General features: G+C 46.4%; 1 protein-coding gene and 1 pseudogene across 7 annotated transcripts in view; one reads left to right on the forward strand and one right to left on the reverse strand.

Annotated features, from left to right (window-relative positions):
- The window catches only part of Mboat1 (membrane bound O-acyltransferase domain containing 1), a 156,468-nt gene that overhangs the window by 62,958 nt on the left and 76,666 nt on the right, over positions 1 to 16,844 (forward strand). For 6 of the 7 annotated variants that reach the window (XM_046419126.2, XM_046419121.2, XM_058571222.1 and 3 more), the window contains 4 exons: positions 6,282 to 6,337; positions 8,492 to 8,546; positions 12,780 to 12,963; positions 13,882 to 14,074. In XM_046419126.2, the coding sequence (XP_046275082.1) occupies positions 6,282 to 6,337; positions 8,492 to 8,546; positions 12,780 to 12,963; positions 13,882 to 14,074 (488 nt within the window). The remainder of the gene's footprint in view (positions 1 to 6,281; positions 6,338 to 8,491; positions 8,547 to 12,779; positions 12,964 to 13,881; positions 14,075 to 16,844) is intronic. The other variant, XM_046419125.2, reaches the window with a different exon arrangement.
- On the reverse strand, positions 428 to 759 carry LOC124075610 (large ribosomal subunit protein eL37-like; annotated as a pseudogene).

Genomic DNA, 16,844 nt, shown 5'->3' on the forward strand with positions numbered 1-16,844 from the left:
AGGATAGAGGTCAAATCTTGGAAAAGTGTGTGTGTGTGTGTGTGTGTGTGTGTGTGTTGGGGTTGTCCTTATTCTTTTTACTCCAAACATCTTCATCTATCTGTTTTTCTTCTTCATTTCTTCCATTATATTTCTTTCTTTTTTATGTTTGATTTTATTTGTTCTAATTAATTATACATGACAGCAGAATGCACTTGAATTCATTGTACATAAATGGAGCACAACTTTTCATTTCTCTGGTGGTACACAATGTAGAGTCGCACCATTCATGCAATCCTACGTGTACCTAGGCTAATTTTGGATCAGCATCCTCTGGAGTTGGAGAATATCATGCTGAGTAAGCCAGTCCCCCCAGTCCAAAGGCCAAATGTCTTCCCCCATTATATTTCTTTGTTTTTTTCCTTTTCCTTTTTAAAAGCCAGAACATTTATTGGGCGGCTAATTGTTGAAACTCCCAAGATGGACTGGAGGCTGCAACAGCTGCCCGCTTGGGTTCAGGAGTCCTTCCTTCAGGGAAGCCATGCCTGGATCCGCCATGTACAATCTTGGGTGCCTCATTCGACCAGCTGGTGGTGGTATTTTGTCTGTTAGCCTTGGCATCCAGTTATACTTTCTCTTGCACTTGGCAGAGTAACCACACTCGCCACAGCTCGACTCCAGAAGGTGCTAGGCCTTGGAGCCACAGCAACAGCACAACGTGTGCAACGTGTGCGTCTTATTAGGATGCTTTCCTTATTAGGATGACTTTCCCTTCGGCATCTCACTTCTGCCGCAGAGACCAGAAAGACACCCCGCCCCTCATTATATTTCTTTACCTAAATTAGACTAAAATTCTTAGGTTTAAGAAGAAAACTATGATTTTATTTATTTATTTTTTTAATCATGAAAAAGAATTGCTGCAGTGAAAGGAGATGGGCTGCCTCCAACCACACTGGCCTCAGCCCTTGGTTTCAGGTTGGTCAGAGAATCCAAGGAGCCAAGTGCAGGGAGGGCCTGTGACTGGGAGTGTGTGCAGACCAAGGAGGAGGAGGCGGAGATCGGAGTTCAGCTCAGGTGCAGCCCAGCCCCACTGTGTGCAGGAGAAGTTCTTTGGCTGCATCAAGGAGCCCCGTATAAATGCCCCCGTTGTTCTCTCTGTTCTTGGAGCATGTGCTCATGTGTACGGAATTTGCGTTTTTGCCAAAAAGGAACATAGATTCTGATGCCACATGGATGGGATTCAAGTTTCATCTTCAGTGAGTGGCTCTAGGGATTTGATTCTTGAGTCGTCGTGACTTGTAGGGTCCACATTTTTGTATCTGATCAGTTCAATAGATTTAAAGAAATTCTTTAGTCAAAGGGCTCAGAGGGGAATTGTTCTGGGGAAGGCTGTGTGGTTGGTGCTCTTCCTAACACCCACGGAAAAGTGAGTATGTAGGGTTTCTAAGCTGTTGCTTTCAGTGAACAGGTTTGAGTTCTAATTTGTGGCTTTTCGATCTGCTTTATCACAGGTTACTAGAGCGTTGTGTTTTATAAATTCATGATCACATGTGAGTTATTCGTTTTTACTTAACTTGTCAGAAACTTCTTTGGATATTTAAATCAGAAACAATATAGTGTTGAAATACAGACTGGATGAGGTGTGACGATATTTGAGACATAACTGTTTTTTTTTTCCTTTCTAAGTCATGAACAGTATGGTTTTTACGTAGATCCAGAGGCACAGATTTCGTCCTGAAACATGAGTATTTTTGATACAGCAGTCGGGGCTCAGTACTACCGTCGCATTGGTCCGGATCCCCCATAAGCAGATGCCAGGATGGGAACAGATGTGTGAGGTTTGTTGGAGAAAACCTTTCAGGGGAATGGCAGCCATGAGACTGAGATGCAGGCTTGACTCCCGAGAGGAGGCAGGAAGGGAGGGAGCTCCTGGACTGCTGCAGGGTTCTAGTTTGCCACCGTCTGTGGAGTCCTGCTGCTAAGTTCCCAGCGCAGAGGAGTTGCCTGGCTTTGGAGGGCGTGGTCTAAGTATCCAGGCGCTGCTCATTCATTGGCTGGCGCAGCCCAAGGGAGGCGTGGCCTCTGCGGGAGCACCTCCGGCCTGGGTGCTGCTCCCCAGCTGGGGGCCTGGAAGTCCTGCCTGGGTCTGACCTGGACTGGTGGATGTTTCCCAGACATGGAATTCGTTTTCTCTCCAGACAGGGGGCAATAATGTTGTATTTCTACAGAGACAGAAAGGTGGGCTAACCCAATACATTATCTCTCTTTTTTGATGTATCAATTTGGGGGTCCTAAGAAGGAAGTTATGAATTAAATACATCGTAGACACTTAATTGGTTCACAAATGGAGCGATTGCCAGAGAGCCCACCACACATTTTAAAAATTATGTGCTGGGTTTTGTGTGAGGAAGAATGGTTCCTAGGGTTTCCAAACTTCCAAACAAAACAAAAACAAAAAAATGGCACAAGGTATTAGAAAGAAAACCATCATGCTTTGAAGCCTGATTTGAAAACTGCCTTGAATGCGTTGCTTACAGGGAGTCCCTTTAAGAAAAGCAGCTCAGCCGGGTCCGGGTGCCGAGTCCGAGGCCTTGTTGGACAGCAGAGGGTGAGCCACAGAGTCCCGTTGGTCTGTGAGACCCACTTGGCCGTGCACAGAGCCCTGGTGTAGCCCTTATTCCTGGGACCAGCACCTCAGTTTTCTGGAAGAGCAGGATTTTCTTTTCTTCTTCGGGGTGAGAGTGTGGTCCGGGTGAGCATCACTGAGGAGCATCTCCTGAGACACCAGACCGAGTGTCCTGGTGGCCTTGTTGGTCATTCTCGCCCATTCTGGCAGGACATGCAGAGAGGCCCTTCCCTCCTCCCCTGGGCAGGCTGCCCCCTTCTTTCAACATCTTGCTCGACATTAGGGATTTTGCATCTTTTGGATCTTTCTTGTTGCTGTTGTAGATGGACACACGCCTTTACTTTACGTGTTTATTTTTAGGTGGTGCTGAGGATCCAGCCCAGTGCCTCACTCGCACTAGGCAAGCGCTCTGCCACTGAGCCCCAGCCTCAGCCCAACGTTAGGAATCTTGTTTTAGTGGTAGCCATTGGCCATCGGACTTTTGCCAAGGAGATGTCAGGTTAGGTGTAAAGGTGAAGATTTCCAAGGGTAGTTGTTGACAACTTATTCAAAGTGGTTTATTTGTTAGTGCATATGCATGACTTACTTATTACATGCTTATTATTTTAAAGGGATGGAAAATAAGAATTGGAATGAGCAGAACTAGACAAGCCAGTGAACTCACAGAGAAGGGGTGAATGTAGTTGACACTTGTCATATTTGGCCAAAAGATGGCTGGGTCCGGCCACGTCCTCCCTCACTGCTGCACGTGGCCTGCTGGACGCTGTGGAGCATCCTGTGGATCTAGGATACTGTGATAAGATGTGGGTCAAACCCTCAGCCTTACAAATAACAGGCCGTCTGTCCTTAGGGTGCAAAGAGAGCAAATCCAGCAAGAAGCCGTAAGCATAGAAGTCAGAAAACCAGACTAAGGCTGAGGGTGTGAAGGAGAGCATGCAGTCAGAGCTGTGGGGTTTCATCTCCTGGGCAGTGCAACAGCCCAGTGGCTTGTGTCCCCTTCTAAGGTCATGTCAGAATCCTCGCCCTCAATGCTGAGGCATTGGGCTGCGGGCCCTGGGTCCAAGGGTGGAGCCCTCTTGCGTGGGGTTAGTGCCCTTGTTAAAAGGGCTGCAGAGAGCCTTTGCCCTTCCTCCCTGTGAGGTGACGGAAGACAGCCGTCTTGGAAGCTGGCCCTCAACCAGGCTCTGGGTCTGCCAGCTGGCCTAGGACTTCCAGGCTCCAGGACTGGGAGAATACAGTCCACCATTTGCAAGCGCCCAGTGAGTGCTGTTTTGTTATAACACCTGAAGGAACTTTGACAAGAGTGAAGGCGTATTACAAGTTCTAAACCAGGGGAAATGGAAAACCAGGTGCCACTTTTCCTTTTCTTTTGAAACTGGGTCTGGCTGTGTTGCCCAGGCTAGCCTCGAACTCCTGAGCAAGAGATCCTCCTGCCTCAGCTTCCTCAGTAGCTGGGACTAGGGGCATGTGCCACTGCACCTAGCTCCCTTAAAGACGTTTATGATAGCTTTGTTGAGGTAGAATTTATATCATTTGAAATATACAATCCAGTGGTTTTTAGCATTCTCACCCAGTGAATTAACAAAGTGTAGCCACGACCGTAATTAAATTTACATTTTCATCACCTACCTAAAGAAACCTGTGTGTATCAGCCGTCATACCTCTTTTCTGCCCACTTCCCTCAGCCTTGCACAACCACAGTCTACTTTGTTTTTCCATGGATAACCCTATTCTAGACATTTAATGTATATATAGAATCATAGAGCTGGTGATTTTTTGTGTGTGTCTGCCTTCCTTTTTTACTGCTATATACTATTCTATTGTATGGACATAGCACAATTCATGTACCCAACCATCAGTTGATGGACATTTGGATTACTTCTTTGGCCTGTTGTCAGTAATGTTCTCTGAACATGCACATGCATGCTTTCTTGTGGACGTATTTTCGTTTCTCAGGGGTGTATATCTAGCAGTTGAATTGCTATATCCTTAGGTAACTCTGTTTAACTTTTGAGAAACTATCAGACTGTTTCTGCAGCAGCTTCACCATTAACATTTCTGCCAGCAGCACGTGAGGCTCCAGTGTCTCCAGATTCCTGTCAACACCTGCTGCTGTCTGTGTTGTGGATCCTAGCCTTCCTAGTGCTTGTGTGGTTGTGTCTCACAATGTGATTGTGGTTGTGAGGTTGTGGTTTCAATCTTCCTGTCTCTGACATATCCATTAATTGATTATCCATAACTATTGTTGGGCATCTTTTCAACACAAAGCTGCTTATTGGCTATTTGTGTATGTTTTTAGAGAAATAGCCACTCATTCTTTTTTCATTTGAAAGTTATTTCTCTAGTAGGTTGTGAGAGTTCTTCATATATTCCAGTCAGGTGTATGATTTGCATTTTTTTTTTTTTTTGCATTCTGTGAAATATTTTTACTGGCTTGGAGGTATATCTCCATGAAATCTATTTTTTCTTCTGTTGCTTGTGCTTTTGATATTATACCTAAAAAACCGGTGCCTATATCTGAGGTCATGAGATCTATACCTATGTTTTTTTTCCTAAAAGTTTGGCAGTTTCAGTTCCTAGATTTAGGTCTGGGATTCATCTTTGAATTGTTTTTGATCTTTTAATGTGGACATCCAGTTGTCCCCCTCGCAATTTGTTAAGGAGACCTTTCTTGGCCTCACTCGTTTGTGCTAGCATTCTTTCCGACATGCGTGCCGCTTCTGAGGCAAGATTTATTCGACGACTCTTACCAACTTAAGGTTGGCACTATTTTTGTCAATAAATGGTTTGTTTACTGAGAGCTGCATTTTACAAACACGACTTTTACCATGTAAAAGATGGGAGAATTGCCTCTAATAGAGCAAAGGCTGTGGGAACACAGTTGGGTGGAAAGGCAGGTATGTGCCATTTAACGTGGGAGCACGTTCTGAGAAATGTCTCACTGGGTGGCTTTGTCGCTGTGTGAATGCGAGGGTGCACACACGCAAACCTAGATGGTCTAGCCTGCTGCACCCCTAGGCCATGTAGTAGAGCCTCTTTCTCCAGGGCTGTGAGCCTGTACAGAATGCCACTGTGCTGACCCCACTGGGCCACTGTAGCACGGGGCAGGTGTGTGTGCACTTAACACATCTAGACAGGTTTGCACCGGCATCACCACAGACATGCCAGTGACACGTTGCACTATGGCTTTGTGACGACTGTGACGTCACCAAGGAGACGGAGTTTCTCAGCTCCACTTTAATCTTCTGGGACCACTGTTGACCGAAACGTCACGATGTGGCACACGACTGTGCAGGTCTGTCTCTCCAGGGGGAGCCAGGTTAGGCATCTCCCCAGCCAGCGCTTTCCATGTTGGTGTGTGTTGGAGGCCATCTTGTCAAATAGATTCCCGGATCAGGTGGGGTGTCGCTGAGTCGCTCCAGGTGAGGCCCATGTGGTGGTTCTGGTCCTGGGGCCTCGCTCTCAAGAGACCCTCTAGTGTGACTCCTTATTCAGTGTCATTACATCTACTTATTTAATGCGATTTGGAAGGGAAATACAAACTGAATATTGTGCATGCCCCGTTTTTAGATTTTATTGAATAAATTGCAAGATGAAAAACCACCACACAAAGAAACAGGATCACAGCTTCCCCCAGAGGTGTTTTCTCCATCTTGACCTTTCCATCTTCTTCTAGGCCTCTGATGATCATCACTCAGAAGATCACAACCCTGGCTTTCCAAGTCCATGATGGTGAGAACAACCACCCTCCTTGTGGCCCTCCGAGCTCTCCTTTGTGTGCCCCAGGGTTTAGACAAGTGCCCGAGGACCTTGCCACCTCGTGTTCTAACTTTCCAAGTCTCTTTAACCCGTCCTACTCACCACCCTCCACTCCCTGGGGAATCTGTAGTCTAAATGTGCTGAAATATTCACTCCGGGAACAGTGGGTTCTCTGTTTGTGTTTGCAGTGTTTAAAAATCTGTGATTCTCTCTAAATTCATTTCCAAATTGCTTAAGAAATGGCAACCTTTTTGCTTTGGTTTAGTCTCCAAAAAGCTTATAAGGTAAATAAAAAATTAAACAGCATTGGATGTTTAATCATTTTTTGATAGTAGATCTTTTCTTTTGATGGAAAATCATTTAATGGATAATCATCTTGAAAAATCATCTAATGAGATTAGCCTGACCCTATAAAAAGCCAGGAGAAGGGCTGGGGTTATGGCTCAATGGTGGACCACTTGCCTGGCATGTGTGAGGCACTGGGTTCAATCCTCAGCACCCCATAAAGATAAAACAAAGGTATTGTGTCCAGTACCTTTTAAGTCCAATGGCAATTAAAAAAATTTAAAGAAATTGGGAGAAGGAAAAATCTGTCGTTTTTCCAGCAAATGCAATTTACACTGTTCTTACTGGGACCCAGGGAAGGGAGGAGGGTATTTTCAGTTGGAGGGAAGATCTCTACCTGGCTTTACGAGGTGCCAGGTGTGATTGCTAAAACCACCTTCTGTGGATTGTGCAGCTCCGGCCGGTGCACTTGACTGTCGGGTGTCTTCACTGGGTGACAGGTGGAGAGGGTTGTCTCCAGGAGCTGGTTTTCTTGTTAGTCCTTCCATCTTCCGAACTGATGACACTTGGTCTGACCCGGTGTCCCCTGTTTCGTACCGGGCGCTCTAGTTGTGCTGTAGAGAACTGAATCATTTTAGATCAAGATGGAGTCTTTCCAGGGGAACTTCCTGTCCTATGTGCCCAGCACCGAGAGGTCTCCCGGATGGGAGGCTCGTAAGGGCCGGATGAGAGGAGCCCTGCAGACTGAGCAGCAGCCCAGACCAACAGCTGACGTCAGTGCCACTCGGGTTGCTAGATGGTACTATTAGTTGAGATCTTAGGGGGAAAAAATGAAGAGATTTTTCTTTCTTTTTCTTTTTTTTTTTTTAAACACTGTTTCTTCTTTTTTTTCTCTAAATGGACTTTGTGCCTAAATTTAATTTTTAAAGTGTTCTCACCCACCACATTCACTTTCCGGGACATCCTTGTGTGCGTTAAGTGATTATTGGCCTCATTTTTTCTTCTTCGTGTGTGGGAGGAACAAGGACACTCCAGAGACGCTCTGCCCTCTCTGAGGCGCGCTGCAGTTCCTTCGTGGTTGGTGACCGTCACCAGCCTTAGCAGGACAGGCAGTCCCACAGTTGACTTCTTGCTCGTAACCCTTCAGTGACTTCTCTCCAGTCAACACGGCCATTTTATAGGGCGCACTCGTCCTTGGGTTGGAAGGTTTTCTGCCAAGGGTAGGTTTTAAGAAGAAATCTAGCCATTTCTTTGTGCCTTCCTTGTATGGGGGTGACCTTTCTACTCTTGCTGGAAAAGGGAAGTCCCATTTCTATTCCCTCTGGATCCGTTTTCTGCCCCCAGCTCATTTCAGGACCTCAGCCAGCCTAACCAGGGAGGTGTTTACACGGTGCAGTCTGCGAGGGGCAGTTTTGTTTCTCTGCCTCCGCAGTGACGTCATACAGGGGAAGGAACCCCCAGTGGAGGAGGGGCAGGGTGTTCTGGGTCCCTCTGGGGTCTGGCTCATGGTATGCAAATTAAACAGAAAAGCTCAGAAGGCTCCCTGTCTTTGGAACCTGCAGAGACTTTCCTTCTTCACCTAGGCTCCTGGGCAGCTCTCTGACCCAGGGAACCCGCCCACCCCATGCTGGGGATAGAACCCAGGGCCTAGTGCATGCTGAGCCCGTGCTCCACCACTAAGCCACATGCTCCCAGGGATTTTTATAAAATAAAAACCAGGGGCTTGATGATTTATGAAGCAAAAATAATTTGCCTTTTTCAAATGAGTTCAGTAAGACTGGTTAAGATGAGCTATCTACTTCACTTTAAAGGTCGTATTTCTATTTTTTTTTTTTTAAATAGGATTAGGTCGAAGAGCTGAAGACCTTTCTGCTGAGCAACATCGACTTGCAGTAAAGTAGGTTGATATGTTTTACAGTCCTCTGCAAATCGGTATTTATAGAGATCGTCCTCAGTTTTGTAATATCTGTATATTAATTCTATACTATGAATATTGTTTATTTATCAGATCTATTGATGGATGCTTGGATTGCCTACCAATCTTTGGCTTTGACAAGCAATCAGTGATGGATAACCTTGTACATGGATTATTTTTTAAAAAATTTTATCTATTTTTTATTTTTTATTTGTTCTTTTAGATATGCATGATAGTGGAGTATATTTTGACATATTATACATACATGGAATATGATTTACTCTAATTAGGATCCCATTCTTGTGGTTGTACAGGATGTGGAGTTACACTGGTCATGTATTAATATATGAACATAGGGAAGTCAGGTCCTTATTTCCCATTCACGTGCCCCCTCCCTTCCCTTCATTCCCCTTTGTCTATTCCGATGAACTTCTATTCTTCCACCTTCCCCTTTATTGTATGGTGGCATCCACATATCAGGGAGAACATGTGGCCTTTGGTTTGGGGGATTGGCTTATTACACTTAGCATGATAGTCTCCAGTTCTATCCATTTACCAGAAAATGCCATAATTTTATTCTTCTTTGTGGCTGAGTAATATTCTGGTGTGTGTGTGTGTGTGTGTGTGTGTATAACATTTTCTTTATCCCTTCATCTGTTGAAGGGCACCTAACTTGGTTCCACAGCTTAGCTATTGTGAGTTGAGCTGCTATAAACATTGATGTGGCTGCGTCATTGTAGTACGCTGACTTTAATTCCTGTGGGTATAGACTGAGGAGTGGGATACCTGGGTCCAATGGTGGTTCCATTCCAAGTGTTCTGAGGAATCCCACGTGGATTATTTTAAATGTGTTTGAGTCTAGCTGTAGGACCGATTCCCAGAAGTGGATTGTTAGGTCAAGGAGTAAAAGAATCTTTAACTTATTAGTCCTGAAAGATTCTCCTTCACCAAAGTCGTTTTGTCTGCTCTGGAGTTATTTTCCATGGGCATGTGTCTGGGGCCCTCTGTGAACCGTTATCTGTCCACCACATCAGTGTGCCAAAGAGAGAGGAGGTGGGACAGGAGAAATGGGCCTGGGCTGGGCACCAGGAGGCAGCCAGTGCAGGTGGGCCTTGGCCAGTGCAGGTGAAAGGGGTGGTGTAGAGGGAAGGAGCCCCCAGGACAGGAGAGCAGCATGGACATGGGTCGACAAAGGCTCAGTGGGCTGAGGACAGAGAAGCTGCCCAGTGTGGGCTAGGAGGGTACCCGGAGCCCACCGAGGGAGGGGAGGCGGCCCAGGTGGTTTCCTCGTTGAGAAACTGTGGTGTGGAAGCCGCGGAGAACCTTTGGACGATTCTAGTGGATTCCGTCTCCACTACACCTCTGGGGGTACCCAGGAGATGGGGCACAGCCGCAGCGCGGGGTAGCTGGGGAGTTTCAGAACGCCTTTCCCGGTGACTCCCAGCTGCCCCGAAGCCTTAAGTAGAACTGTTTTCACCAGATTTTCCCTGCCACCTCCCTGGCCTGTTATTCAGGGCCTCCGTCTGGATGCCAAAGCAGTCAGCAGACTCGCTGCACTAGTTTGTGTGGCTTCTTCCAAGTGGAAACTGGTTCCACCCATCATTTGTTTTGGGTTTATTTTGGCAACCTGGAGAGTTTTCCCTTTTCGGAGCATCCCAGTCAACTCACAGACTCACATTAGGTCAGGTTCTCACCCTGCCTGAGGCGCTTTTACCTTCATTTTGTGATGTAGACAGATAAGGGTGATAGAAAAAAGCATCTCCCAGCCTCCCAGTAGCTTCTGCCCCAGGCCCAGCCCTGGGCAGTTACAGTTGTGACCAGCAGAGGGCGCCACAGAGCCCTGAGCCTGTTCTGACCACCTGCCTGGTCAGTGGGTGCTTTGAACAAGGTTGCTCTCTTCCCTGATTTCCTTATTTGCACATTCTGAAGAAAGACTGGAGACCAAGGAGTTTTCAACTTTTAAAAAATTAAAAACTAAGTTAAAGTTTGGAGCTTTGTAGTTATAGATAATAAGTGAGGTTCGTTTCAACATAGTCATAAACGCGTATGACAGGTTTCTCCATTTCAATCCTCAGTACTAACCTTTCTCTTCCTCCCTTCCTCCCCCTGCCCTGTATTGGTCTTCCTTTTATTTATTTATTTTTAATTGGTTCATCATAGTTACATATAAAATTGAAATGCACAGTGACATATTCACATAGGCACATAGCGTAATTTGGTCAACTTTATTCCTCTCTTCTTCCCCTTCCCCTCCTCTCCCCTCCTCTCTCCCCTTGGTCCCCTGCTTCTACCCTGCTGTTCTCCCTTTTAGTTTTGCAAGATTCCTTTTTTTTTTTTTTTTTTATTCCTGTTTTCTCTCTGGCTTCTGCACATGAGAGAAAACCTTTGACCCTGGGCTCTCCGAGTCTGGATTATTTCCCTTATCATGATATTCTCCAGTTCCATCCCTTTACCAGCAAATGACAATTTCACTCTTCTTCATGGCTGAGTAGAACACCACGTGTATGTAGACCACATTTTATTTATCATCTATCTACTGATGGACACCTGGGCTGGCTTCATAACTTGCTGTTGTGGATCGCGCTGTGATACACATTGGTGTGCATGCGTCATTACAGTATGCCGATTTTAGTTCTTTTGGATAAATATCAAGGAGTGGGATAGCAGAGTCATATGGTGGTTCCTAGTCTTTGGAGAAATCTCCATATGGCTTTCCAAAGTGTACTAATTTGCAGTCTCACCAACAATGTATAAATGTATCTTTTCCCCACGAGCTGGCCAGCAATTACCATGATTTGTATTCTTGGTGACTGCCGTTCTGACTTGGGTGAGAGGAAATCTCAGTGTAGTTTTTGATTTGCATTTCCCTGGTTGCTAAAGATGTTCAACACTTTTTCCTATACTTTTTTGACCATTTGTATTTCTTCTTTTGAGAAATGTCTCTTTAGATCTTTCACTCATTTATTAAGTGGATTATTAGTTTTTTTGGTTTTAAGGTTTTTGAGATCTTTATATATGAGCCCATAGTTGAAAGAGCAGCTGGCAAAGATTTTCTCCCATTCTGTGCTCTCTCAATGCTCTTCATGGTTTTCCTTGCTGTGAAGAAGTTCTTTAATTTAATGCTGTCCCACTTATTGATTATTGGTTTCATTTCTTGAATTTTAGGAGTCTTATTAAAGAAGTTGGTGTCCATGCTAATGTGCTGGAGTGTTACCTGTTTTCTTCTAGCAGTTGCACTGTTTGTAGTATAATTTGCAGGTCTTTGACCCACTTTGAGTTGATTTTTGCGCACGGTGACAGGTAGGGACCTACTTTTGTTCTTCTCCACATGGATATCCAGTTTTCCCAGCACCATACCAGGGGCTGTCTCTTTTCCAACTTACTCTTTGGCACCTTTGTCAAGAACCAGATCACTGTGTTCATGGGATTTGTCTCTGTGCCTTCTGGTCTGCTCCATTGGTCTTCCTGTCTGTCTCTCATGCCAGGTGCTCTGCTGTTTTTGTGACTGTGGCTCTGTAGTATAATTCGAGGTCAGGTATCGGGGTGCCTCTATCCTCAGTCTTGTTGCTCTGCATTGCTTTGGCTCCTCTGGATCTCTTGTTCTCCCATGTAAGTTTAAGTTCTGTAGGGAGTGACATTGTTATCTAGATGGGGACTGCACTGAGTCTGTAGGTTGCCTTTGGCAATATGACCATTGTGACGATATGAATTTTACTATCCATGAACATGGTAGGCCTTTCCATCTTCAAGGTGCTCTTCAATTTCTTTCTTCACTGTTTTATGATTTTCACTGTAGAGGTGTCTCACCTCATTAGTCAGATTTATTCCCAAGCCTTTTATTTTATTTTGAGGCTAATGTGAATGGAATCGTTTTCTTGGTTTCTTTGAATTTTGTGTGTTGATCATGCATCTCGAAACTTCACTGAATTTGATTATCAGTTCTAGAAGTCTGCTGGAGGTTTGTTTTTTTTGGGGGGGGGCGGGGGTTTCCTACATATAGGATCATGTCATCAGCAAACAGAAATAGTTTGATTCTTCTTTTCCTGTTTGTATTTCTTTAATTTTCTTCTCCTGCTGGATTGCCCCAGGAAAGGGCTTGTCACCTTTAGTCATCCACAGAGATAACGACTGTGTTCAGGATTCGCTCACCTGCACCTCCGAGAGGAAAATCAAAGACTAGAGAGTTTTCAACTTTCTTCTTACTATTTTTCACAGAGTGAAACCCTCTTTTTTGGAATACTTAAGTTACCTTCTCAATTTCATGAGCGTCATCGCTGGCCCTTGCAATCATTTCAAGGACTATGTAGCATTCATCGAAGGGAGACATACCCACATGAAGTTGCTGGAAGTGAACGGGAAGCACAAAGATTTCCACAGCTTGCCAGAGCCTTCTCCAACTGTAAGTCTTTAGTGCCAGCTGTTTACTCTGAGTCCAGAGAACAGATTTTGCTGCTAGGGTTGACTCACTGCTTGCTTTAGTGAACAAGCCAGGGCTGGGGTGCAGCTCAGTGGTAGAGCATTTGCCTAACATTCATGAGGCCCTGGGTTTGATCCCCAGCACTGCAAAAAGGGGAAGTGAACAATTTACCAGAGAGCTTGGCCAGTAACTTTTCTCACATTGGTTTAAAATGCCATTATTGGTGTTTATCTGCAGGGGTTCTCAGTGTTGGAGGACTTAGCTGGGAGTCAGGCTCTGTTCCCGGGACCTAGTACATACCCATTCACTTCCACCCAGGCCACCCGCTGGGGACGTGCTCTTAGTATGCCATACTGCAAATAAAAGTCCATTTCTATGAAGTTGGAAACTATAGATCTCCAGAATGACATTTCCTGGAATGTCAGAGAGACTGGGCAACGTCATTCTGTTGAAAGGAATTAAAAAGTCAGTGTGACTTGATTCTAGAAGGGACTATGCCTGAGCCCCCTGGGAGGCTAACGCTGTCCATCACCTGCCCACACACCGGCTCAGGTGTCCTCTCCCTTGCCTAGACTCCGCTGACCCTAAGCCTCTGTCCTTCTTGCTGGGAATTCAAGCCCATTTCCTGGGTTCTGAAGGTTATAAAAGCAGAAGGCAAAGGGTTGTTTCTTTCTGATGGGAAATTGTCACCCTGCAACGCTGTCCTTCAATCTGATGTTGTGGATAATAAAACCACCTGCCCTTTGTTGGTGAATACGCTGAAGGAGGTTGTCGTCCGTGCTGGACACGTGAGTCCTCCGTGGCCAATGTCAGGGCAGCACCCTGTCCACGTGCTCTTGCAGAAGTTGCCCTCCATGCCTGAGTCTTCCAAGTGCTCACACTGGTTCCCCCTGTTTCTAGGGAGCTGTGATGCACAAGTTGTGTGTCACGCTGGTATCTCTCCTTCTGTTCCTGACGCTCACCAAGACCTTCCCGGTCACCTGCCTTGCCGAGGACTGGTTTGTCCAGAAGGCGGACTTCCTGACGCGTCTCTGCTACCTGTATGTGGTCATGCAAGCCTCAAAGCCCAAGTATTATTTTGCGTGGACGTTGGGTAAGTTCGCGGGAAGGGCCTGCTCCCTGGACGGCTCAGCCGGACAGTCTTTTGGGTTCAGAACCTAAACCGGAGGCTCTTGAGCCAGGGTCATTTTTGACTTTCCAACACAGCACTCATCTCCTCCTCCCGCCATAAGCCCAGCCATCACGATAGGGGGACAGCCTGTCCTGGCTGCTGTTAAACCTAGTGCTATGAACAGACGTCAGAACTGGGACACTCCGACTTCCACCGCTCACACTTGGCCATTGAACACGGAGGAGAGTCAGGGAAAATCCCAGAGTGGTCTGATTTCCCTCTGGTCTTCCTGGATGCTGTGCAACCCAGGAGGCCTGCTGAGTCCATCTTACCTCACACCTGCTAATTCAGGCTCACTGCCTTAAGAAAGTTAGTTTTATAGTCAGTTGACACCAATTTCAAGTTTTTCCACTGTTTAAGGTAGAATGTTCAATTTTATTTGGTTTTATCACACTTTTTTCCACCCTGTGGAGTAACTTGGTCAGTATTAAACTTTTTTTTGGGGGGGGGTGCGTACTGGGGATTGAATTCAGGGGCATTCAATCACTGAGCCATATCCCCAGCTTTTTTTTTTTTTTTTTTTGTATTTTATTTAGAGATAGGGTCTCTCTGAGTTGCTTGGGGCCTCACTAATTTGCTGAGGCTGGCCTCAAGCTTGCTATCCTCCTGCCTCAGCCTCCTGAGCTGCTGGGATTACAGGTGTATACCACTGCACCTGGTTTTTGAAAAATTTTTGAGGTTGGGTCTCCCTAAATTATGGAGGTTGGTCTTGAATCTACGATCTTCCCACCTCAGCCTCCCAAGTTGCTGAGATTGCAGGCATGGGCCACCCACTGTACCTGCCCATTTGCTGTTATTTAATTGTGGTGAAATAGACGTAATACAAAGTTCACTGTTTCAACCACCGTTAAGTGTACAATTCAGTGGCACGAAGTATGTCCACGAGGTTGTTCTGCCATCGTCTCCAGAGCTTTTTCATCTCCAGGTGGGAACCCTGTACCCCCTCAACCCCAACTTCCTATTTCTTCCCAGTCCAGATTATCGTATGGGCCCATGTGCCCATGCCTTGCGGCACTCCTGTTCCATTTGGCCGGAGAGGTCTGAGGCAGAGATCTTCTAAAATCCACAATGCTGGGCATTTTGTTTCTGATTACGTTCAGTTTAACTCAGGGAGTTTTGGTGAGCACCAGGCTTTGGGCTGGGAGGAATTCTAAGCTGGGTGAGACGCTTTCCCTCCCTCAAGATTGAGACGACCTGGGGGACCGTGGACATGCCTAAGGGCTATCAGGGCCCAGAGACCATGATCCTTATGCATGGGGCGTGGGGAAGACTTTGTCTCATTCCTCCTTCTGCTATTGCTTTTTTTTTTTTGGTATTAGAGATTGAACTCAGGGACACGTGACCACTGAGCCACATTCCCAGCCCCTTTTATACTTTATTTAGAGACAGGGTCTCACTGAGTTGCTTGGAGCCTCCCTAAGTGGCTGAGGCTGTGATCCTCCTGCCTCAGCCTCCCCGGCCACTGGGATTCCAGGTGTGTGCCCCAGGCCCGGCCTGCTATTGCTCTACTGTTTAGAAATGAGGCTTTCTTTCGTGGCCAGGTGTTAGACCTACTCAGGATGGGAACCCGCTTGCCACACTGGGTATGGTTTTCTCCGCACAACAGTTAGTGGTTCTCTTTAACCTGAGTACGCGTGGGCACATGCGCAGCCCTTTCCTCCTTCTCCCTCCTCCCCCCATCCTCCCCTCTCCCTTTCTCCTTTTCTTCGGCTCCCCTGTTTCCTACCGGGCCTGGAGCCGAGAGGAGGGAAGAAGGGCCATCCTGTGGCCTCCGAGGGAAAGTCCAGCTTGAGCCGGCTGTCCAGCAGGACCTGGGGTGACAGGCAGCAGGGGCGCCCGCATCCTCCAGCACGGAGAGCGCCCCACAGGGAGGACCCGTCCTGGAGAAGCCTCCCTGTGGACCCCCCTTTCCCAGCCCCCCACCCTCTCTTGATCTTGTTCTGGGTGCTTTGTAGGAACGCCTCATTGGTTTCTGTCGCCTCAGTTTGAAGTTTGTTTCGGCTCAGGCTGGAGCTCAGGCTGGTCTGAAATTAACCTTTGTATTATTTATGAATAAAGAAGCAATGAAGAGTGTCTCAGGGAATATTTAAACCGCTTAACCGAATAATTGTTTGAGCCAGCTCTTTAAAACGCCATTTACATATAATTGATGTACTAATTATAGGTGATTATGAATTTGATCCTTCAAGCTGAGCTCACGATGCATCTCAGCCGAGCCTCACTAGCTCTAGTTACTGTTGATGTTGAAATAATAAAATTATTTTCTTTGGACTTAGCATCCAATTTTGGTTATTCTCCCCCTCCTGTCACTAGTGCTAATTAGAGAGCCTCAATTCCAGCCCAGGCTGTGTTCTAAGGATCCGAACTCCGATACAAGGGTGTTGGAATGAATGTATCGGAAATAATAGGTCAGAGCCTCGCACAACCCAAGGAAGTTAGTTTTGGACCCGGGTACTCACTACCTCTGACTGCTATGGGACACAAAGGTGTCCCAGAGAAGCTACCACAGAGTGGGGACTTCGGACCTTGTTTCAGAGGTGGAGGTTCTGAGAGTCAGGACTGGGAGTCGCTCACCACTTGCTCTTCAAAGTGGCTCTCAGCTGATCAGGTTGTGCCGTCAGAGCTGCAGCATTTGGATTCCGGCATCGTTCCCCTCCGAGTGGTCTTAACGTTCACTTAACACTAACCTCAG

This window comes from Marmota monax, unplaced genomic scaffold (assembly GCF_021218885.2).
Source record: "Marmota monax isolate L192 unplaced genomic scaffold, Marmota_monax_Labrador192_F-V1.1 WCK01_AAM20220418_F8-fsc00259, whole genome shotgun sequence".
Lineage (NCBI taxonomy): Eukaryota > Metazoa > Chordata > Mammalia > Rodentia > Sciuridae > Marmota > Marmota monax.